At 52.6% G+C, this 24,188-nt stretch overlaps 1 protein-coding gene across 21 annotated transcripts; it reads right to left on the bottom strand.

Annotated features, from left to right (window-relative positions):
* On the bottom strand, positions 1–22,950 carry Krba1 (KRAB-A domain containing 1). Of its 21 annotated transcripts, none has more exons than XM_052173650.1 (20): positions 22,577–22,669; positions 20,342–21,215; positions 20,238–20,301; positions 14,895–20,128; positions 14,430–14,549; positions 13,587–13,736; positions 12,804–12,959; positions 11,758–11,892; positions 11,204–11,377; positions 10,370–10,537; positions 9,453–9,659; positions 8,823–8,996; positions 8,281–8,457; positions 6,303–6,455; positions 5,648–5,788; positions 4,828–5,022; positions 4,597–4,737; positions 3,956–4,051; positions 3,556–3,642; positions 3–2,514 (listed from the first exon to the last, which is right to left on the bottom strand). In XM_052173650.1, exons 4-20 carry the CDS (start codon positions 14,926–14,928, stop codon positions 1,718–1,720), a joined length of 3,105 nt encoding a protein of 1,034 aa, XP_052029610.1. In that variant the 5' UTR covers positions 14,929–20,128; positions 20,238–20,301; positions 20,342–21,215; positions 22,577–22,669; the 3' UTR covers positions 3–1,717. The 21 variants fall into 21 exon arrangements, with proteins under 21 accessions (XP_052029591.1, XP_052029590.1, XP_052029599.1 ...); XM_052173651.1 differs by having other exon boundaries at positions 20,378–21,215; XM_052173642.1 differs by having other exon boundaries at positions 14,895–20,020; positions 20,057–21,215.
* Between the last annotated feature and the right edge of the window lie 1,238 nt (positions 22,951–24,188).

Genomic DNA, 24,188 nt, shown 5'->3' with positions numbered 1-24,188 from the left:
AAAATATCTGATATGTGATCCTCATAGGGTGGATCCTTTGTGACTCACAGGTTGAGAATCACTGCTCTAAAACCTTTTCTCTTTTGTGACTGTGTCTGTTTAAACCACATTCACCAAGCCCTGGGCATGGCCTGGGCTTGGCTACCTGAGGGGCACCCAGGCCTGGATAACTCCAGGGACCACTACTTTATAGTGTGTCACAGGGCAAAGTAGCCACAAGAAATTGCTTGTCATTGTCCAGGACAAGGCCAAAGCACCCAAAGCTTCAGCACGCAGCCCCAGGCCCTGGCTTTCCCGCTCCTATGGGCACAGGCACAGCTCCCGAAAGGCCTTAGGTTCCAAAGGAACTCAGGACAACTCTGAAGGACATGAAGCAAGTCAGTATAGGGTGGGCTGCTGTGATAGAGTGACAAGTATCTCACCAGGACAGAGGCAGACAGCGTGACATCTCGTCAGCAAGACTGGCCTAGGTCTTAGGTGTATTATGAGCTAGACGGTGCCCTCCTCCCCGTCTAATCCCAACAGGCACAGCCAGCTGTAGCCCACCTAGCCTGCATGTAGCTGAGGAATGGGATAGATGCAACCCAACACAAACTTGTACACATACTTAAAACATGGTTTTCTTCTGACTTTTTTTTTTTAAATCTCAACTGTCTGGTTCTTGAATGTAAACTTCCTGGATGACACCACTGTCACGACGTGAGAAGGCTGACACCAGGCACTAGGAGAAAGTGTGCCCCCCTCCCCAGACTTCAGAATGTGATGCTCTCTAGAGTCTTTAGATCAAGTTCAAATGAGAACAGGTGCCATTTAAAACATCCCGTGTCCTGGGATGAGGGGCATTTGGAGAAGAGACTCGTAGATGTCATGTGAGCATGAAAAGAGCCCTCAACAGAGCCAAATGTCCCCTGCAGAACCAAGCCTGGCAGGACTTGCTTTGGGGCCCCTGATTTAAGCTGTCCAGACTGACCAAGTGTGTGACACTGTGTACCCAGCCCAGGAGGCTGGAGGCTGACACATGCGGAGTCCTCTCCCCAGAGGCCCTGTGGCTTCTGTCCCCAGCTGTACTGCGCATGCTCAGTTCTCATGAGGTGTGTGTAGAAGAGGGGAACAGCAGCTGCCTAGTTCCCAGCGCACTGGTGACAATCCAGGCAGCCATGCCCAAGTGTTGTCCCCTCTGAATACCCTTCCACAGAAGCCAATGGTCTTTACTTAGCAACTAATATATTTAATTTTAGAATCCATGGAGTAAATTCAGCTTGGACAATAGACCAGGCTCTCCCTAAATGACATCTGTAAAGTATTCACTCTAGACAGACCAAGGCTAGCCTTTTAGTGTTGAGATCAGGAGCAGGTTAAGGTGCCCTTGTGGTGCCCTCTGCAGCTAGCTCTGCACATGTGGTATGCACGACACCCACCTGGAACCTAGACGGCTTTGCCAAGGAGGAAGAGCAACTGACTGAACCTGAGCCAAGAAAGCCAGCGGCACGGCTGAGGCGGGCCTCTCTCACGGCTCCATGCAGACACCATGGAGGCGGAGCACGGCAGAGGCAAAGCGCCAGACCGACAGCAGCAATGAGAGGGCCGGTTGAACAGGTAGAAGGAAGATACAACCCCTGGAGAGCAGACCGCCTGAGAGGGTTAACTCCAGAGGGTCCCACCAGGACATCCCTGCCACCCAGAATCCCGAGCAAGGCTGATCAGACAAACAGCACAGTCAATGGGCCCCCCACCTTGGATCCCTGTGGTCGCCTCCCCAGAGGTCTTTGCTGAGGGCTGCCCCTAGCAGGCTGTTAGGTTCCTTGGGCTGGCTTGGAATGCTGGCTGCTGCCACTCTAGCAGCCTGAGGTTCTGTGTCTGCACTGGCTGCAGGAGAGGCCACAAGGGGGACCAAGGCAGTAGGCACTGAAGGGGAGAGGGGATTCTGGTGGCATCCAGTGTGTTCCAGAGGTGGGTGTGCAGTCAGCACAGTGTGGCCTCCAGAAGTAGAGGAGATCTGCTGGGATGAAGATTCTACGAAGCTGGAAGCTTCTGGAGGGAGCTGAGGCACCAAATTGCCCTTCCCTCTAGAGAGTCCTGGGTGGTCACCAGCCTTGCAGCCTTCTGCCTGGGTCCGCAGGATCTTTGGTCTGGGCCTGGTGCGGCCCTTCTGTCTCCAGTAGGGTAGATGTCTGTGGTCCAGTCTGTTGACCCAGCGAGGTCTCTGGGGGAGGGTCAGCGGCCAGGAACCCTGACCTTTTGGTCCAAGGCTTCGTGGGCGCCTTCGTAGCTGATCCATCTGGGTCCGCATGGTTGCAACATCCTTCGTTAGGCCCGCCAAGGCTGCTGCAAGTCGGTCCAGCTTATCCGTGAGGATGGTACCAAGGTTATGCAGCTCCTGCTGCAAGGACCTGCCGCAGGGGCATGGTGGCTGAAGAGAAGTGGGTGACCAATTTGACAAGACAGTTGTGGGAAGAGGAGACTTGCTAGGTGGCTCCAGAGGGTCCCCAGAGAGCAGCTTCTCTTGGGTCCTGGCTAAAACCAGACGAAGGGTGGGAAAGAGTGCTTAGATGTAAGGAGCCTTCCTCTAGCCCCAGAGACCTCTTTAGTATCCAGTATCCTGCCCCATAAGGTCTGGTTTGCAGAGAATTTAATCTTAGCTTCCTTTTTTCCAAAATGGTCTAATTCTTCAGCCTCACATGTTTGGAGTGGGCCTCACCCCAGGCAACATGGTGCTGGTCAAGGCCCTGGCATTCTTTACCCACTCGGTCCACAATGGAAGAGGGATCTGCTGTCTGCTGAAGCCCCCCTCCTACTCCTTCCACCAAGGCCCCCCCTCGTCTTTTCAGTACCATTAGGGCTGCAGACAGTGAAGGACCCACAATGGCCTGAGTGGACCAAGGACTCACATCTTGTCTCATCAAGTTTTTAAATTAAAGCAAGGATCTGAAACCGAGGCAGGAGGATCATATGTTCCAGGTGGCCTGGGTTACTTGGTGAAACTAACCAAAAACTAACAACCACCACAAAACAAGATAATAATAATGTGGTCCGAGGCTTCATCTGAAGGGCAGCCGGGCTCTCATCAAGACCTTGCATTCTCAGAGGAGCCAAGCTCAGAGGCGTAGAAGGTGCCCAGCACAGGTACAAGAGCAAACAACTGCATGTGGCACGGACATCGGGTCCTGCAAACCTGCGAGGTCTTCCCAGCACAGTCAGGACCCGGGGACATCACCCTGCCTGCTGTCACTGTGGGTCCCTGGAGCAATGTACAATGTGAAGTCTGTGCCTTGTGCAGGATGTTAGCTAGGTCACTCAGCGCTGCGGAGGTTCAGTCCTTCAAACCCAAACTTGGACTCGAGATGCTTCTCACTGCTGCTAAGGTGAGCCTGTGCACGTTCATGGAAATCCTGAGGTAAGGTGAACCGTGCACTGAGTGGCTTCAAGGAAAGACTTTCCTAACCACAATGCAAATGAGGAACTTGGAGCACGTTTACTTCCTTACTATGGGACCTGGCTCTGATTCTCCCTGAGGCCACTAAAGTACCGCAAACGCGGGAAAAGCCACCAGCTCACCTGCCGCACTGGGTTGTCTATGTCCAGGCTCCAGGTCCCTCGAGTCTTCAGTATCCTTGGGCTCAGGCCAGGGGCGCCCAGCTGCGTCTGCAGGAAGAAAGCAGCACTTGGCATTAGGACCGTGCTGTTTGGTCAGCACCACTCCAACAACCCCGTTCCTACCCTCAATGAAAAATCTTCAACTTTTAAACAATGATTAAGTCAGATGCAAGATGCGGGGGAGCCTAACACTGAAGTAAGGGCTGGCCTGCTGTGGCACATGGGGACCCACTGCTACTTCCTACTAAGTCCTTGTGTCTTATAAGGAAATGTGAGGAACGTGGCTCATCCAGAGTCCTGTACAGGTGGCGGCCAGGGCCTGCGAGCGCAGCGGCCTCTGAAGATGCTCCCCTGGCCCCACCTCCTTTTCCTTCGGCAGGGCTGACAGGGCCAGGCTGGCTCGAGCGCTCTGGACCATCTTCTGTTCTGGGTGGGTGGGACTTCTCTTCTGCTCTTCCTGTGGGAACAAAGTCTGGGTCACAGGGTCACAGCTCAGGTGGAGAGTAAAGTGGCTTGTAATACCAGGTGTCATTTGTATACTTCTGGGTCAATCTCAAAAGACCTACTCTCACTGTGTATGTGATGTCGGGGGTCAGACCCAGGGCCTAATGTGTGCTAGATAAGCGCTTTACCAATGAAAAAGATCACGTGTGATATTTCTTTGGTTAAAACTGTCATGTCTTAAAAATATTACTGGATACTATATGGTGTATATGTGTGCACACATATGCATCTATGCATATATTAATCAACACATATATACTGTGCATATATATATAATACATATATCATTCAGTGGTTTGCCAAGATCTCCCTAACACACACAGTTCTTGGCTCAGGGGCTCACCTTCTCTCTGGCTCAGCTTACAGGCTCTAAAGCATAAAAAATTAGGAGAACATTTTCATAAGAGCCAGCAAAATGACAGTGGAACTCGGAGCCTGAAGTCTGGAGCCCTGCCCACTGGGGACCTGTGGCTGTCAGCAGGGAGACTCCAGGCTCACCTGCACTGAGGCTGCTGCCGTCCTTGGGCTCCGCTCTCTCGGGGTCTTCAGCAAGGCAGCTATTGTTGCTGGTCCTTGAAGATGCGCCAGGGCCAGGGCACAGACGAACAGGGTCCTTACAGGAGGGAAGGTGGCCTTTCTCTGTGTCATAAGTAAGCTGACATCAGAGTACTGACAGGCACCCCAAAGAGCAGCCTACTGCCACTCCCAGCCCTCTGCTGGCAGACTCACGCTGGAGGGGTGACTGCCAAAACGCAGGCTCTGGTCGTAGGTCTTCTCCATCGGAGCTGCTGAAGCTGGAGCTGGAGCAGGGGCTGGGACTGGGGCCAGGGCCAGTCACGCAGGTGAAACGCAAGGGCCTCACGGGCAAGATCCCCCTCAGAGAGTTCTCCAGGCGGTGCAGAGGTGAAGGCATGGTGGCTGTCTCTACACAACCAAGAAGAGTTCCCCGACTAGTACCTGACAGCACCTGTCAGCCACACCCCATTTGGGCTCTAGTGGATCCTGAATAACTTACTTGCTGGTTATAGGCAGAGAGGCAAAGCCAGACACTAGCAACATCCCTGGCTAAGTGAGCTTTGCAGCGTTCTCGAAGTTCCCGGAAGATCTAGAACCCCTGATCAGGAGAAACTACTCCTGACCAGGTTTCCGTGAGGTCTTGAGTCTTATAAGCTCAGCCGTCCTTCCTACTGGGCAGCAGGCTGCCAACCCACTTCTTAGCAGACCCTCTACCCAGCACCATGCAAAAGATGGCAGTTTACTGAGGGCCGCTGATGAGCTTTGTCATCCTTCTACCCACTGCAAAGACTAATTAGCATGGTCCTGCTAGAGCCACCTGCAGTCAACAACAGGTGTGGCTCTCAATACCAGCAGCATCTCCACTGCAGAGACCACAGGCTGACCAGACAACATCCTATTTCTGTTCACATCTATATTCCATACAAGGGAAGGAAGGTAGGGCAGAAATAGAAAACAGAGAGAAGGGAAGGGTATTGGCTTGACAAAAACTAGCAGGAGGGAAACTATGATGTACACCCTGAAGGAAGCTCACCCTCTTGTGGCCATGGCCTGGTGGTCACTTGGTGGCAGGTGGGAGTACAGGTCTGTGGACTGCCTCGATGCAGACTCCTGCTGGGTACTTCTCCAGGACGCTGTCTGAGGTGGGGTGCCTCCCAGGCCTCACCTCTCAATGCTGTTTTAATGAGAAGAGTCCCGATGGTTCTATGGCATCTCATACTGCCACAGAGAGGACAGACTTTCTGTCACCTCCAGGCTTTTAGCACACAAGTTCAGGGGTGGGAACAACCCTTCTTGGTCACTGCACCAACCCAAACTTCTTTACTCCCAACCTAAGCCATAGGACTTGGGAGGTATACAGCTCAGCACCCAGACCACAGGGCATGATACAGCCACGTCAGGACACGCGGTCAGCTAAGCTCTGGCCCGGAGAGCAGCAGACAGTGGCGCTGGGCCTCTGTACTCTGCCTATCACTTACTACCAGTGAGTCTGCACATGCGGGGGGGTGGGGGTGGGGGTGGGGGTGGGGGGGGAAGCGACTGTCTGCCCTCAGGGCTCTGCCCAAGTCTGCTTCAGAGCATCCTCTCAGCTCAGCTGAGACCTGTGGGCTGCCACACCGCTGCCAAGGCCAGTGTAGGAGAGGAAGAACTGCTCGTCTCTCAAGTATCCACAAATACCATTGTGTTACCTTCTCTGTCTGCAGTCCAGTTCCTAGGCTCTGTTCTCTTCAAGCCCCTGTTTACAGCTGAGGAGCAAGGCCAGGCAGCCTGCGGCCTGGGAACAGGGATCTCTCTCAGGCAGTTCTCCAAGCCTTGGAGTGGAGAGCTTCCTGGTGGATAGCCTGTGAGGGTCAAACGTGAACAGTCTATGATGGGTGGCCAGTGCTCTGTGAATCCCTGGGCTGTCTCTTTTGCCCTAATTAGAGCCGAGGAAGGAGACACAGAATACAGGACATGTTCTGGTCCATCAGGGAGGGTCCTAGATGGAGACATGACCCAAACACCTGTCATCTCTGGCTTTGGGGTAGCCTGGGCTCAGCTGCTCCTGAGAAAGTCGACACAGAAGTCTGCCTTGGGCCTAGAATGAAGGAGTCTAGTCTCAGGTATAGGTTTTAGGCTCCCTCTGTACAACAGCCTGTCACCATGGCAAGGGGATGCTGCCTCCTGTGTTCAGGATACCCTAATAATCAAATGCGTACAAGGTTTTTTTACTCTTCCAAGGAGGGCAAACTGTGGGCCTTCTTGCCTCTCAGTATGACATCAGGTTACAGGAAGTCTATTCTCCACAGGTTTCAGACACACTGCAGACAGCACTCCTAGTCGTAAGTCTTATGTAAGTATCATGAACTAGATTATGTGAGATTCTAGAGGGAGAAGGTTAACAGACAGCCCTGGCCACATTCCTCTGTGAGGCACCTCCTGTCTGCTCTGGGCCTGGGCAGAGGCTGTAAGCAAGAGACTGTCATGTGGAGCTGGTGCAGCACAGCACACTGAGAAGCAAGAGGCACAGCAGCAAAGGTGCCAAGCCTGACAACACTTGAGTTCCATCTCCACAACAATAGGGTGCTGGAAAATTTAAAACTGACTCCGGCAAGTTGTCTTCTCCCATATATATGCCATGATACACTCACAGGGGTGGGGGAGGCTGAAAGCAGAAGGGCATTTGAGTTGTATACAGGGGGTGAGGATCAGGGGGAGGGGCCAGAGGGTGGGGATCAGGGGGAGGGGCTGCCTCAATGGGACTCAGGAAGAGAAAAAAGCAGGCTCCACAATGAAGGCAGTCTCCTGAACTTGCAGCAAAATATTACTTAGTTCTTCTATGTCTGTGCCAGACAAAGACGAAGTAAGCCATCCTGCCCAGATTAAGCAGTGCTTGGCAAAGCCAGCAGAATCTTCCGATCAGGCCAGACCAGGACGCACTAAACATGCGACTTACTCGGCTGGTTTGTCCTTGTCCTCAGTACGGTTCTGCTGCTTTAACAGCTGGGCAGGGCACCAGGGCAGCGCTGAGCTTTATGCTGATTCTGGGATGACTTAGAGCCACACAAATTAAGGGCTTGGTAGGTGTGGCCTTGGGGTCGGTGAGAAAACGGAGCTTTCACAGTCGCCCACAGTGCCCGAAGGAAGCCCCAGTAGACCTGTTTAACTCTCGGGTAAACTAAACCGAGTCACTCTGTACTGCTGGTGCCACGCCACTAAGGCAGACGCCAATTCTACATTTCTAGGTCTTCCCATTAACAACGGATGTGGCCAGGGCACAGATGGACAGATGAACAGGATAAGGCAGACATGATTGTTCCCAGACTGACTTCCTTTGGCAGGGCCCAGAGAGGTACATGATACTGAGTACAGCTCTGGAGGCGGCGGCCTTCTGTGCTCCTCACTCTATTTCCCCTAAGTTGGAGGTCAGTTAGTATTACAGACACTTCTTTTTGTCTGGACTAGGGAAGCATTTACTGTAAGGGAAATTATGGACACATGGCCGTCATTGTCCTGCCCCCTCAGAGCCAGGGCACCACAGCAGACCCTCTCGCTCGGCCAAGCCAAGCCCTGGGTCTGCTTCTGCTTTGGAGTTCCCAGCTCTTCTCTGGGTGCTGGGCAGAAGTAACGTGGGCAAGGACCTGTCCTCCTTCCCAGAGGACTACAACCTCAGGGGGACCAGCTCACCTTTCCCAAGCCGTTGGCCCTGGCTGCTCCTGGGGCTCCTGAAGTCCAGATCCCCATCACTGCTGCTGGCTGAGGAGAAGCTGGTAGGGGTACCCTGGGAGCCACAGGGTTGCATCCCAGGCCCCTCTCTCACGTACCCCTGCAAGCTCAGAGGCAGAAGTGGCTCCCTTGTAGCTTCTGCAGAGAGAAGGATAATTGGGTCAAGTCAGAGCCTGCTGGAGAAATCCTCGGGTCTTAGAGTATATGGCACCAGGACACCCAGCCCAGAGAACCCCGTCCCCTTCTGGGGTTTCCCATGGCACCGATGAAAAGTCTACCTAGCCGTCCCTGCTGCCCCCTGCAAATACTCTTGGGAATAAGAAGTCCGCAGAGCAGGGAAAGTGGGTGGGTAGAATTTGGCTCTCACCAAACCTGGAGAGCTATTTGGGAGAAGGCATGAAGCAGGGGTTAGGAAAGGACATATCCTTGAGGAGGCTCAGAGAGGACGGCCAGCATCTCCCTCCCGTGCGCACAGGAGGACCTGTCAACCCAGGCCCCAGTACCTTCACTGTGAGATCCTTGTTGCTGTAGCTCAAACCTCTGAGAGCCAGCATCTCCTGGCTGGGGACTTCTGGACCATGAGACGGCTAGTGACTGAAGAGGTGATGACCCACCTGGAGGGATGCCCTTCAGACAGGCCTCCAGAGCTTCTAGGGGTGAGCCTGAGGGCCTGCTGGCTGGACAAGAGAGGCCACCTTGTCATCTTCTCCGGCTGAGCTCTGGCCTACTTGCCAGACCCCAGCTTGGCCCTTGGCTGCTGGCCCGCCCACAGCATACTTCCATAGCAGGCTCCAGGGACCTGCTAAGCAAGCAGGGATCCTCCAGTGAGGAACTTTGAATGTGCTTTCTGCTTCTAAAGAAGGAAGGAAGCTGACCCCAACTCTGAGAAGGGTGGGAAAGCCACCCACATGCAGAGGCCACCTTTTATAGCCAGGACCTCACCACAAAAGGAAGGCCCTGAAACCAGAGGGCTGCCTGCACATGGGCATGGACTAAGAACATGGACTACAATGTACCAGCATGGGAGGAGAGGCAGGGAAAAGGCTCCTTGGCCAAAGGAGAAGCAGGTGCTTTCCTGTGGGCTTTGGAACTCATTCCCACTGGAATATGTGGGTAGATAACCCAGAACTTACCTAGAGTCATGGGGCCCCAGCGAGGCACGCGGACCTCTCGGTTGTCTCCAGTGGAGTAGGAGCTGTAGCCTTGCCGGCTAAGCTGGCAGGATGCCGGCACTGGGGGACTCTGGGCCCAGCCATCTTCTACCTTCACCGTGGTAAGCATGCTGCCAGCTCCAGCCCCATGACTGGGGCGGGGAGGAGGGGTCTGCAGGCGTCCCAGCTCTGTGGGAGAGGGGACTGCTGGGAGCCTTGATCTCAGGCTCGGACTTATCGTAAGTCCTGAGAAGCTCCTCTTTATAGGATTAGGAGGGACTTTCAAGGCTCCTCTGCCTCCATGATAGTCACTGGCTCTGGGTATAATCACTTCTCAATCCCAAGCAAGATTCAAGTTACACCTCTCCCTCCCCTGGGTACCAGAGCTTTCTAGGAGATTTTAAAAAAGGAATCCCTCCCTGGTCAGCAACAGGTCAGGTTTTGCTTCCCATGCATGCAGCAGGCTTGGCTCAAACCCACCCTGTCCATGCTCTCAAGGCTGTGTTCTGAGGACAATGAGCTTATTGATGAAGATGTGTAGGAACCCCAACCTCTAGTCATAGCTCCTAGGCTGAACACAGGACAACAGGAGTCCCTAGTCACAGTTGCAGTCTACTGTGTTCCAACCCTTGCCCTCTAGTTCATGTCTCTCTACCTCCCCAGGATCCTTTCTGAAAGTTCTAGTATTCTTACCTCCTATAACAAGAGCAAGTTTGGAAAATTATGAAGCACTGACTAAGGTTCTCCAGCTGCTTTGCTCTTTGTACAGTGATGGAATCCGATACTGGGTCCTCTAACTAACATGCTGATACAGGGCATCAGATTTTGTTGTGAAGGGCCACACGGCTGTGCTCAGAGCAGGGAAAGCAAGCCCTTTCCCTCCAGCTCCCACCACTGACCTAGTGATTGGCCTTTACCTCCAGAACGCCCTTTCCCTGGATCCCCCTGCAGCTGCAAGTCGGATGCTCCTGAGGGGCTGGGACGCCGGTCTGGGGCATTTGGGATCTCCTTCAGACAGTTCAGCAGGCCCTGAAGGGGACAATCTCCAGGTGCTGCCTCTGTCTTCACTAAGGGAAAAGGCATATGTCTCACTTAAGTTCAGTATCCTCAGTCTCCGGACAAACAGACAAGGACTGTTCTGGGTGCCGTTTGAGCATCACAGGGACAGAAGCTAGGACCTGTAGATGCTCTAAATGGCAGCACCTGGGCCTGCGCAGCTATGGCTCAGGGTGGAAACTGAGGGAGTGGGCTGGCAGCTTCGGAGCTGAGTACAGCTCAGCTTCATGGCACAGCAGGCCTTGACAGACACATGTGATGTTCATTGATGAGGGTAATTCTGTAGTTAAGTTCGCCCCAAGCCAGAGGATAGAACAGCTCTCCTATACAGATGCAAGACCAAGGCTCAAAGTTTGGCAGTCTTTTGAGAAAAGCCTTGGGCAGACCTGAGCATCCACTGACACTTCACTCATGCCGACAGAAATGACATTTGAGCGCTGAGTTCTCCTCATTCTCACATTAGAAGGAACAGTTAGGAAAATAGGATCTAGTTTGTTGCTGCTATCCTTGGAAGAGCCCGTAGGCTTCAGATACTTGATTGTAGGGGCAGAGGATCAGCCGCAGTGGACACATCATGGGAGACAGTAGGTAACACAGTAATAGCTATGAATGGCAATCTGAACTTTCTGGGACTGTGGAGACCTTGGCCTGGGCAGGCCTGGTACCCAGGGACTCACCCGGGCAGGGCAGGCTCCCAGCTTCTACCTCAGCTCTGGTCTGCTTCAACACACTCAAGTCAGGGAGAGAAGGCAGCAAGTCCGGGGCTGTCCCCCGGGGCTGGGGCCTGGGCACAAGGATCTCCTTCAGACAGTTGATGAGGCCTTGCAATGGACTGTTCTCAGGAAGGGTTCCTACACATGTACAAGGCAGCTAAGGTCAGTGCAGGCCTGACAGGCAGCACGGGGCTCTCAGCTACCTCCACCGTCTCTGGGCAGCTGTGACCCACCCATTCAAACACACAAGGCTTATCATCTCAGAGATTCGCTTCTCAACCAGTGGGCTGCAACCCCCCTTGGGACTAGCATATAGATATTTACATTACACTTTGTAACAGTAGCAAAATTACAGTTAGAAATGAGCGAGAAAATAATTTTATGATTGGGGGTGACCACAAAATGAGGAATTATTTAAGGGTCACACTAGGAAGGTTGAGGAGCACTGGCTCACAGGGATGTCATGGAGCTCAGTCGGGTGAGTGGCCTGACCGTCACTGATCCCGCTCAGCTCTTACCTGTCCCCATGCTGCCTCTATCCTGTCTTAGGTGACTCCTGCTCTGGCCCAGGCTTTGAGCGGAAGGCATGGATGTCTCTGCCGAGGCTCCTACACCTCCCTTCTCTATAGACAGTGGTTTGTCATCAGTTCCTACTGCAAAACACAAAGAAGGCCGTGTGAGGAGGGACTCAGACCCTGGGTCTCCCCAGATCCTTTTACCTAGAGAATAGGCCACTCTGACTCTCCAACCCTTTGAGAGTCGCCCAAATCCTAAGCATTAGCCTCGGGCTGGGGCCATCTTTGGAGGATTTGTTCCAGGAGGGCTGGAGGCTGCTTCCCCTCTCCTGGTCTAGCTGTAAATGGTTCATGCCCAATGCCTCCAGACCCTTCTTCAGCCCCGTCTGTGAATCTAGCCCAGCCGATGAAGTCGACAGCTATACCACCAGTCAGGCTGGTACTCATGATTCCTATGTGATTCTTGTAAGACAGATGGCACGGGCAACAACAGCTAACTGGAGTACAATTTTTTGGGAATGTCCTTTTAAATCTTTATTCCTTTAAATATTCTAAGTTAAAACTCCAAAACAGAACTGGAGGATGGTGCGGCCATAAAAAGCTGGGCTCACAACCAAAAATAAAACCAACATTCGGACAAGGACAATTTCGAAGAATTTTGAAAGACAAAATGCGACCCTAGAGAAACTCCAGTGACGAGCACTGCTGCCCTGCTGCTAGCTTTGCCGAGTCAGGCTGAGCATCCGACCAGCTGCACACAGGTTAGTGACCTGCAGGGCCTGCACCTCAGGAACCGCTCAGAGCTCCCTGTGTGCATATACAGTCCTCAGTGATCAACACGGGGGACAGGCCATCTGGAACTAAGCATCACATCACCTGGTCTGTAGACCAGAGGCCAAGTGCATTTTCTCACTATTTAGAGGCCTTTGCTTCCAGTTAGCTACAGAGCAAGCTAAGGCAGAGAAAGCGAAAGGGCACAGGGTCTAAGGCCAGGTTCCAGGGCGAGGCCTTTACAATGCGGGGGCCCGTACACATTAGGTCAGACTCACTAGCAGGTAAGGGGCTTCCGTGTGCCCAGTCTCCAGGAGGGCCACTGGAAGTTGAGCTGCCCGTGGGTGTGGTCGCCAGGCTGGGGTGGCTTGCAGGGCTCTCCGGAAGAGAACTGAACAGGCCTCGGGGAGGGCAAGCTTCCACAACCACAGCTGCTGTAGGGAGATGAGAAGATGGCAGCTGGTAAGTTGTGCGTTAGCGCTGCCAGTGTTTTCCCTGTCATGTTCCATTCACCACGGCCAGGAGTCTGTGGCCTGAGCGCTACCGCTGCTGAGCTCTGAAACTGCAGGATGTATGGTCTTGGCCAGGTCCTGGTAGAGCACAGAGCACTGAGACACAGCCACTCTACACCCCCGCTCCCTTCCTGTGCCAACTACAGAGAGCTGCAAAGGGTACAGGGGCATGTTCCAGGGTAGGGCAGTACTGAGCTGGCCACGCAGACAGGGAGAGAGCGGACAGTGAGGCAGGACGAGCAAAGGCTGGCCAGAGGACCTGGGCCTCACTGCCCATCAGGAGGAAGCCCGGCTTCTCTCTTGTTCTCCATCTGCCTAACGGGGACGAGCAAGCTCCCTGCTCACCGCCATGCAAAGTGCACGGACAGGGAGGGGTCTCCAGGCGGCTGGACCCACACGAACACCGAGAAAAGGCAAGAGCCGCTCCCACGTGGGTCCCAGGAGCTGAGAGGATGAACGCGGTGAGCAGGTCAAGAGCAGTGCTGGAGGCGACTGTGTGTGCAACACTGGGATTGTGGTGAGGTTACTCTTGTGGCTTGTGTGACTTACCCTCAGGGCTTGTCTGCTCCCCATCCAGACCGGTGCTCCCACTGTCAGAGCAGTCCTCAGCACTCTTCACTTCTCCAAACAAGAACTCTGGAATCTCCTTCACCAGCTGCACTAATGCTGTGAGGTGGAGGCTCTGCTGAGGCTGCTCTCCTGCAGAGAGGCGTGGGAGCCCGTGCTCAGTCACAGGTGAACAGTCAAAGAGCAAATGGCTCAGAGAAGGGGGTGCGGGACTCAGAGGGTTCTGTGCCCAGTAGCTCCAGTAGCTCCTCCTGTCTCCTTTCTATCAAGGGCTATACTGAAGGGCCCTGTGGCCTCATCTGGTCTTCTACCTCCCCTTCCTTCCCCAGGCCCCGTGTGCCACCTCCATTGTTTAAACTGTAGGCTGGCTCTAGTGAGCGGGACCCAAGGCAGAGATCCTTCCTGACATGACCCCAGGTTCTATTCTGAGCATTTCTCTATGGTACAGACCTCACGCAATGAGTCTCTAACCCATAGGCATAAGGGGCAAGACTCAAGAGGCACTGGATTGGGCTGGAGAAATGGCTCAGTGGTTAACAGCGCTGACTGATCTTCCGAAGGTCCTGAGTTCAAATCCCAGCATCCACATGGTGGCTCACAACCATGCATAATGAGATCTGACTCCCTGTTCTGGAGTGTCTGAAGACAGCTACAGTGTACTGACATATAATAAATAAACACATCTTAAAGAAACAAAACAAAACAAAACAAAACAGAGGTTCTGGACTGAGTTAGATGAAATCAAAGTGTCATTTGAGGGGCAGAACCTAGGAGCTCAAAGCTGTGACCAGGAGGACGTGCTCAAAGTCTCCTGGGAGGACCTACCCTGGGAACTGTGCTCCAAAGCTGGCTTCTGTCCCTTTTCCTGGTGGCTCTCTCCTGGTGTGGCTCCTCCAGCCTCTGCAGGTGACAGGAAAGCAGAGAGAGGAAGCAGCTCAGAGGTCCCTGGGGAAAGAAGAAGCGGTTACACTGGGAACTGAGTGGCTTTTACCCTCCCGCAGTCATGTGATGGCCCAGATGCCTGCTTATCGATGCATAGCTTTCTATATGTTTGTGCAGTCATCAAATATAGACCCCTAAAGCCTTGCACGCAGACCCCCGCTCTGGCTCACAGAAACAAGCAAAGTAACAGAGCAAAGCGTGGCCCTGGGCAGCTTCGAGCTCTGAACACTCCCCTAAAACTCAATTCACAGATGAGGAAACCAAGGCCTGGAGGGGCCTCGGGTCCAAATTCAGACGGGCTCCCCTCTTCTGTCCCTGCAGCCCGCATTGGAGGCCTCAGGACCTCACCCACAGACACCAGCGTCTCGTAGTTTTCCCGCATCACGTCTCTGTAGAATTCCCGCTGCCCGTCCTGCAGGAGCCGCCACTCCTCTTCAGAGAACCGCACGGCCAAGTCCTTGAAGCTGATGGGCACCTGCGGGTACAGTCTCCGGGGGGGTTGGCTGCAGCCATGCCAACAAGGCCCACCCAAACTGTCCCTTGGAACTCAGGGAGCCACATGGGTCTCTTGGTAGATACTGGGAACAGGCAGTGCAGAAATGGGTGGGACCTGGCCCGGGAGCAGCAGTTCCTGGGACATGCTGGGGTTAGCTGGGTACCCAGGAAGATGTGCTGCCAGCAACTTTATAGAAACATGGTCACCACGGGGGTAACGTGGGAAGATGAAACTAGTCCCAAGGTTGCAGGCAAAGCCTACATTTGCTGTGTCAGCTAATAAGAGAATGTCTGAGGACCTGGAACTCCAGCACCGAGGTCCTGAAAGGGGGACATCAGCTAACAACCGGCTTGTTACCAAGGTCTAGTATTTTTTATCCCAAATTCCTAGGGTCAGATGAGTTTTGAATCTTTGTTTTTGAGTGTTTTTATGTACATAATGAGTTATTTTAGAAACGACACTCAATTGCGTCCTTTTGCATATACCGAGTTGATGGTAACTTTTACAATGTGTTTGGTACGCTGCATTTTGACTGCAAGCATTTATAGGAAGGAGCTCAGATGGAGGTCTTCACAGTGGCACTGCAGGGCGCAAAAGCCTGCCCTTTGGAGCATTTTCCATTTTAGGTTCCTGAACTGGGGTTAAACAACCCACAGAGCAAAGGAAACGCCTACTTAATGCTCTTCAGCAGGGATGACATAATTCATGTCAGAAATTAAACACCATCAAAAAACAAGGGGAGGGGCAGCAACAAAAACCTCAGGAAGTCTTGAAGATCTAGGGACGACTGACCCTTTCCTACCGGTCAGCCAGGGAGCAGGCCAGCCCGGCACTCACAGGCCTGGCCTGTGCTGAGGGCCCTTGATCTCCGCTCCTGTGGGGCCCAGGTTCCTAGCTGCTGGGCACAACCCACCTCCACTTCTCCAGTCCTACCGGCCCTTCATAGCTGTAATTCCCCACAAACCCTGGTACAGCCTTGGCCAATTCCACTGTGGAGAGCTGTGACACCACTACCAGGCTCACGCAGGAGCAGCATGCAGCAAGAGGTGACGTCCACGAAGCCCTCCTGGGCTGCAGTGCAGTGGCTCCACCTCACCACGCTGCCTACCCAGCCCTCCCACTATGGCTGCTTGGCCCCGAAAGCTTGCAGTGTGGACCTTAGGGCCCTGCTCAGGAGAAACCCAGGAGCTTCAGGAGACACTTCTTTACATCCACACTCCACACCCTTAGCTGCCATGCTCCCTTTCTGCTTCCTATGGCTTGGTAAGATGAGAGCAATAGCTCTTACTTTACAAGTCATTAAAACAGCCATGAAAACTCAGCCGATGACCAACATCTGATAGGCAGGAGCTTCAATTATGGCAGGAATTAACCATGCAAACAACACAGAAGTGAATTACAGACGTAAATTAAGGAAAGACTCCATCGAGGTTAGAACCAAGCATGATTTGCAGGAAGGAACTGTAAAGAAAATGGGGACATTTCTAATAAAGCAGAGGAGACTCTACTGCCTATCTCATGCATTTATGTCACTGATTTTAAAAACCATCTCTGCTACTAACTGGCAGCCTTGTCATTCCCCACCATCTCTCAGCCTGTCACTCCTGACAGCTGACAGCTACCAGCGTGCACACACGGACTCATATACTCAGAGCCCTGGCATTTTGAAGTGGTTGGGCTCCAGTCACACATCTGGCCAGGGACAGCATCTGCAGTGACTGTTGGCATCCAGAGGCAGCGTCCTTTGCCTCTGGGCTCCCTGTGCATTCCCAACCATCTGTATGGCCCGCTGGGCAACACAGCAGACTCTTCCCTAGGCTTAACTGTGGTTCTGGCCCACTAATGCCACTATCCCTCAGGGACATCTCACACTCCACACACCTCTCGCAGGGAGCCATTCTGCATTTCTTGTGGTCCTCCTAGCACACAAAATGTGGACAATCTTAGGTTCTGCACTAAAGAGCCAACAGGGTAGGCATGGCACTGCTGCCCTTCAAAATGCCTAGCACCAGGTGGCCCCAGGCAGGCACCTGGGACCGTGCGTCTCAAAGGGTTTCTACCTAACCAATTAGAGGTTAGCAGAGGCTTGTAGTGAGAATTCTGGAATCTTTAAAAAATATATAGAAATATTATAAGAATATCTTTTTGTTTAATCGCAGGTGTGGGGCTATGGGGCTGCTCCGCGGCAGCTGACTAGGATTTGCCTTGTGCTGTATCAGAGGCATGGTTCTGCCAGCTGCAGATAGTTTCTGCGATTGTGTGACATCTGGAATTCTGAGAATCTTCAGTGGGTATAGAAATGCTAGAGCCTCAATAGGTGGAGTTGGCGGCCATTCAGGGGGTTTGGTGGCAGTTTGTTGGTAGCAGGGTCAAAGAAAAACAAAAGGAAAGAAATCAGAATCAGCGGTCTTTATCTGTCTCCTCTCTATCCTTTCTCTCTTATCTAGTGATAGTGGGTGATACAGGAGGGGGAGAGCCTCAATAGGTGGAGTTGGCGGCCATTCAGGGGGTTTGGTGGCAGTTTGTTGGTAGCAGGGTCAAAGAAAAACAAAAGGAAAGAAATCAGAATTAGCGGTCTGTATTTCTGTCTCCCCTCTATCCTTTCTCTCCTATCTAGTGATAGTGGGTGATACAAGAGGGGGATAAAGGGTGGGAAAAAGAACCCACAAAGTGACAAGGACCGGCCACAGAGGCAATCTGTGTGCTGTAGTTTGTGCTGAAAGCATATCTTCTGCACCGGAGTCAAATGCTAGCTGACTGAGTGACCTGTTCTCACAAACGACCCTGGGTCTAGAGTCCGGCAAGATTCCCAGTGGGCATTCTATGTCGTGCTATAGGAGTTAAGTGTTTCCCAGTGACTGCACTGGAGGCCTCTGGAAACCCGCCCTCAAATGTCCCCTAACATCACCCCAAAATACAGCCCCTTCGCTGATGGCTGGATTTGTCAGATGTCTTTCCACTGTCATGGACACAGCTATGGAGCCAAGTACCTGCTGAGTGTAAATCCTCACGGGTGTCTCTAAGCCTCAGGTGCTCTTGGGGGCCCCCCACAGGACCCCATTACACTTGGCCATCTTACCCCCTCCCCCTTCCGTGCAGTCTACCCATCACTTTCTAGCCACCCTTTGGCATCTCTGCTACAGCTGTGTCCTCTGGTCCCTTCCGGTGCTGCCCTCTTCCCCCCTCCCTTCTGGCATCCCAGCAGCCAAAGCTTGGGAACCATGGGGATGTGGGGGGGCAGACTCCCAGGGCTGTCACAACAGGCACAGGGCGCAAACGGGCGTGGGCAGGCCTCCTGCATGTTTTACTCCCACACTTTAAACATGTACAGGTGCTGCTGTGATGAATGCTCGTATCCTAAAGTCACACAAATTACGATGTATGACCATGCATCACCCCATGCACTAAGTAGACAGCTACAGCTATCAGAGAAGTTTCACCATCAAGAAGGGGTCATAAAATCAGAACAGAAGCCATTTATAACCCGACCTTCTCCTGTGATGGCTAAGGGAATCACTGCAAAGGGAGGCCATGCCACGGCAACAGAGACCCAACCCGATGGGCCTGCGACTCCGAGAGCTGGAATTGATCAAGTGTTCCCTACCCTGCCAGAGGAAGGCTGTGCCTGCAGCACAGCGTGAGTTTACAGACTCGAGTTCAGCACAGGGACAGCCTTGGCCACATGACATGTATGCTGGCCTACACAGCAGAACCTCCTAAACAGCAGCATGGCTCAGGCCACCAGAGCGCCACGCTCAGGCCACCACAGCGCCATGCTGCCAGCTGCAGAGCTTGCCCAGCACCTGTGTGCTTAGGAGCCAGCTCTCCACTAGCACTGGGCCTCCGGATGCAGGGTCCACTCTAGGTGAGACAGTGATTGATTAGGCTATGCGTAGATTAAGGCCATTATCTGGGGGAAGTAATAAAAAGGTGGGGCTAGCCTCTTCTTCCTCTTACTCATGCTCTTCTGCCCTTCTGCCTTCTGCTGTGGGATGACAGTGCTATTGGCTGAACGTGACGAGTCTCCTGGTGCCCACAAGCTCATGTTTTAAAAGCTTGTTCCCTGTCTGCCGAATGACTTTAGGAGGTTATAGAAACTTTACAAAGAGGACCTAATATATCACTGGAGGTAGTATTACACTTTGGGGTGTAGTACTCCTGGTTCCTTCATGTCAACCCCCCATCTCACAACCATCAAGACTTAGAGAATACACACTTTGCTGCCACACTGTTCTGCCCAAGTACAGGGGTTAAATGACCATGACTGAACCCCCTGAAATCACGAGCCAAAGCCAACCTAGCCTCTTCTAGGTGTTCCTGCTGGATATTTTGTCAGGACAACCAGAAACGTGGCTAACCCCCACATTAAGGCGATCCTTGCTGGATGCCAGCTCCTTGCCCCTTGCTTTAGAGTTCTCAGCAGCTAGAACTATGGGGGAAAATCCGGTTTGTTATTGTTTGCTTTTTGCGAGGCAGCCTCACTACTGTAGCCCTAGTTGTCCTGGAACTTATTATGTAGGTCAGGCAGGTTTTAAACTCATAAGAGATTCAGTTGCCTCTGCCTCCCAAGTGCTGGGATTAAAGGTGCGCACTGCCATATCCAGCCGAAACCTGTTCTTTATAAGTGACCCATCTTGGGTATTCTAATAAAGAAATACAAAGAAGACAGGTGGTCAGATGCTTCAACAGCCGTATCTTCACGCATTTTCAGCTTGCCAGCTCCATTTTTCACTAAAAGTAAGCACCTGGCTTCCTTCCTCTCTGTATTTCTACTAACTGTAACAGAATACCTGACACAGGGTAATTATAAAGAAAATAAACTGACTTCTTAACAGTTGCAGATGCCGGGAAACCCAAGGTCAAGAGCCCAAGTTGACGGCCTCCCTGCCACGTCGCCATGTCGTACCGTGCATGACAGTTTGGTGAGGAAACAAAGCAAGCGAGCCAGAAAGGCCTTTAAACAAGGCTACCCCTCGACCTCCCAGTGACTCCAATGACAAAGCTACTCCTCGACCTCCCAGTGACTCTAATGACAAGGCTACCCCTCGACCTCCCAGTGACTCCAATGACAAGGCTACCCCTTGACCTCCCAGTGACTCCAATTTCAAGGCTACCCCTCGACCACCCAGTGACTCCAATGACAAGGCTACCCCTCGACCACCCAGTGACTCCAATGACAAGGCTACCCCCTTGACCTCCCAGTGACTCCAATGACAAGGCTACCCCTCGACCACCCAGTGACTCCAATGACAAGGCTACCTACCCCTCGACCTCCCAGTGACTCTAATGACAAGGCTACCCCTCGACCACCCAGTGACTCCAATGACAAGGCTACCCCTCGACCACCCAGTGACTCCAATGACAAGGCTACCCCTCGACCACCCAGTGACTCCAAAGACCTCCCCACAAAGCATCAACACATGACACTAAGTTTCTAACAGGTGAAATTCAGAGGACATTGTCAAACTACAGCATTTTTATTAGTCTTTTGTGAGCCTGCTTAGTGTAAGCCAGCCCTTTGTGAGAACCGCAACCTTAGGTGCATGAAATGATACCATATTTGGGATGGGACTTCAGCCAATGGCTGACCCATCTGAGCAAACTCACCCTTAATAGTGGATCCTATCCTAGTTCATATGCATACTGTACAGACAGTATTAATTACGATAGGCTAGAATAAACCTAGAATAAATGCTGGGGCCCATCAAGTGCTGTGACTAGTGTCACTATAGCCACGCCTATCTGCCTAACATCCATTTACAGAGCACTGCTTGTCACCTCCGGCTCTTCTACACACTCCTGACTTTGGGGGGCAGTGTATGTGGCTCTTTATCTCAAGGCTAAATATATCTGCCTCTTTTAGGCTTTTGCATGCGATATTTTCCAGGCCTCTCTCCAACCTAGCCTCAAAAGGCAATCCGCACTGACTGATAGTGCTTTGTTTTGATGTGGATGGGAACTTGCTGTGAGTGGGGGGATGCTCCCCGCAGAGCTCTCCCAAGTGGAAGAAGGGAAACCGGGGATGCTGGTCAGGGGTAAAGTGCTTGCCTGGCATGCACTGCAATTAAGTCCCAGTGCCACCCAAAGCCAGATATGGTAGCACATGCCTATGATTCCAGGTAGTTGTAGGAGGATCAGGTCAAGGTCATCTTCAGCCACATGAGACTCTGTCTCTAAAAGTATAAATAAAAAAATAAAAGGCAAAGGAAGAGTAGATATGTGTGAAAGACAGGGAGTCTGAAAGGAGGGGAAGAGGCAGTATGGATGAGGAGACTAACCAGTTAGCTACCACTGGTTTGCCATCCAGGCCTCTGCCCAAGCATCAGAAGAAAACCTTCCGGGACTAACTAAGACCACTGCAGATGATCAGTCTCCTTGCTCATAACTGCCATGGTGGGCTTCCTAAGAAACTACTTCTGCTGTGTCGGTCTCTGTATGAAAATGCAGTCTCAGCACTCAGTCTCGTGTCAGCCCAGCCCCCTGGACCCAGCATGCTTCAGGCTACCAGGGTCTGACCCTGTACCATGCTGCCACTCACTGTGCCCACCTGCTAACTGTGCATACACCCCTGTGATTCTGTCACCCCTGTCACACTGAACAGAAAGCTCTCAGACCTTCCCTGCCCGTCTCCCTCAGATTGTGACCCTGTACTCCCAGAGACCCTGCCTGACCCTCTTCTCTAGGCAGCTACAGAATATGTGGATACTCTTCCTTGAACATCAGGTCTGAGAGATGGTCCAATTCCCTCATCTACAGAAAACCCAAATAAGCATACTCTAGGATGGGGGCCAGTGGTTGTTTCTGAGCCAGAGTGTCCTTGGGCTATCTGTCAGTCAAAGCTGAAAAGGTTGCTTGGGAGCCAGACAATATCCGATTTACCTGGTTTACCGTTTCTCCGGTGATTCTTGTTGGGTATTAGTGATGTCTAACCACGACCTCAACACAGCTGCCTAAGTCTGGCCAAAGCTCGTGGACACCAAAACTGCACATCTGACTCTGAGTGAGTGTCTACCCAGAAGGCAGTGCAGCAACTGCCCTGGCATCTTCACAGCCTATGACCCTATCCAAACTGTACCTAGGCCACAACAGCTGATGGGGCTCTTCTTCAGCTCTGGGATTGACACATTTTACCAGCATTAACTTCGATCTGTTTTTTTTTTCCTCCCCACTTTTTCGGCTCAACTCACCGAGATTCTGATTCTTAACAAAAATAAATCTCTGATTTAGTTATTCCCCCCAAGACCTGCTGAGGCTTCGATCGTGCACACCCACTCACGGTATCTTGTATTGAAAAGCCAAAGGAATGAGCTCCCTAGGTTGAAAAAAAAAAAGCTCCAGGTCCGTCCGTGTGTCCTGGGAGAAGGGGAGAGCCCTAGACTTCTGGCTAGGGAATCCTGGGCACTGGCCGACCTTGATCGGCTCACCCAAGCTCAAAGTCGGCGGTGACGGCTCCTCTCGGGCCTGGTGCCCGGGAGACGCGCTGAACCGAGAAGCCCGACCGCAGCGTCCGTCGGTCCGCAACGGCTCGTCTTACCTGGAGCGCCATGGCGGAACTCAGCTTCGCGACTCCCTGGCCCACCCAGCTTCCGGTGCGGCTCTGGCTGGAGGCTGCACGGAGACCCTCGAGACCCTCGGGGACAGCGGCCCAGTTCTTCACGAAAGGGAGCGGGGCCGGGGAACTCGCTGCACCGAGAGCCGCAGAGTTGGCTCGTTTGGGTCGGGCCGGCTCTTCGCATCCCGGGAGGGATGGTCCCGCTTCCGCCCGCAGCCCCCAGCCTCACAGTGAGAACGACGCAAGCGCAAACTACACTTCCCAGAAGGCCCCGTGCTTGGGGCGTGGCTTCAGGAGGTGTGGCGAGGGTTCTCCTTTACTGCTCCGTCCCTCACACCTCTAGCACTTCAGGTTCAGGCACACACTTGGCGTTCGCTACATCCTGTTAGGCTTGCGGCTGCGCATGCTCAGGTTCAAACAACCGTTCATCCAAATAACCAACCATCCACTCCTGCGTTTCCTACAGCATCCGGCGCTTTCTGAGAGCGTCTTGTACAGGTGCCAGGTTGGGATGCGTGGATAAAAAGGGACCAGTTTCTCCCCATTGGCCGCAGTCGTGTAAACCCTACACTGAGTGGCTGAGGGCCAGGGCACAGTGGCTCACCGCCAACTGATCTGCATCACCATATTTTATGTGACTATTTGTTTGCTGATCTCTCCCGCTGATGGTGGCGGCCTCAGTAATGCCTGACAAAGGCTAGGCTTAAATATATGTATGATGTATGGACTACGTGTTGGTCCCACCATCCCTGGATTCATTTGTGCTAATGTCTGTGTGGTGCAGACACAGTCCTCAGGCTGTACTTTGAGACACATTTTCTTTCCTGGAGCCCTCGTCCTTCCCTTCGATAATTGTATGGGAAAAACTCAAAGAGAAGTTTGTGGAGCTTCAACTGCTCTTTGAAACAGGTGCTTGGAGCCACAGCTGAAGCCACCCTACCCAGGATTTGTTCTTTTCTGCTCTCCTCTCCTAAAAATGTCTGCAGGGGACTCCCCTCATCTGCGCTATTCCGAGGAAGAATGATTTTTCTCCTGGCCACCCCAGCGTAGTTCCTTAGTGACTCTGGCCTACGTGAGCTCCACTGGTTTTGTATGCCGACATGTCATAACACATAATTGAGCGGAGACCACTAACCATCTCTGCCCAGCACAGCTGAGTGAATTTCCTCCTTCACACTCCAAAGACAGGCCCGGAACATGGAAAAGGCAGACTGAAAGTTCAATCTCATCTCCAGTAGCATCTCAGGGTAAGTCCTAGGCCTCAAGCCGGGGACCCGTGATCCCTAAGCCACAAAATCCTCTCAAAACCTTTCAAAAAAGAAAGACAATTTACAGCACGTGAAGCACCTCGTTGCTGTTTTGCTTTAAGTGTCTTTCTCCTGTCTGGGCTTGGTGTAGCATTTGGAGATTTAGGCCATCTGTCACTAAGAAGAGCTTACACCATCAGACTTGCTGGATGGCCACTTGTTAAAGTTACAGAAAAAACCGCTGCCTATTCAATACCCCTTTGACTATTTTTGCCTCTTTGCCAGCCCTTCTAAATCGCGTTAAAAAAAATTTTTTTTTGCGTTAAAAATTTTTACTTCAGATGACA

Source organism: Apodemus sylvaticus, chromosome 2 (assembly GCF_947179515.1).
Source record: "Apodemus sylvaticus chromosome 2, mApoSyl1.1, whole genome shotgun sequence".
Taxonomy (NCBI): Eukaryota; Metazoa; Chordata; class Mammalia; order Rodentia; family Muridae; genus Apodemus; species Apodemus sylvaticus.
The sequence above is the reverse complement of the archived record's forward strand: the minus strand, read 5'-3'. Positions and strand labels throughout refer to the sequence as shown.

Coding starts and splice junctions, on each gene's coding strand:
- Krba1 (XM_052173630.1), bottom strand. CDS start 22,778: ATGCGAAGAGCCGGCCCGACCCAAACGAGCCAACTCTGCGGCTCTCGG. Junction 8,458..8,822: donor ACAAGGATCTCACAGTGAAG/GTACTGGGGCCT, acceptor TTCTCTCTGCAG/AAGCTACAAGGGAGCCACTT. Junction 4,738..4,827: donor TTGGCAGTCACCCCTCCAGC/GTGAGTCTGCCA, acceptor CTTATGACACAG/AGAAAGGCCACCTTCCCTCC.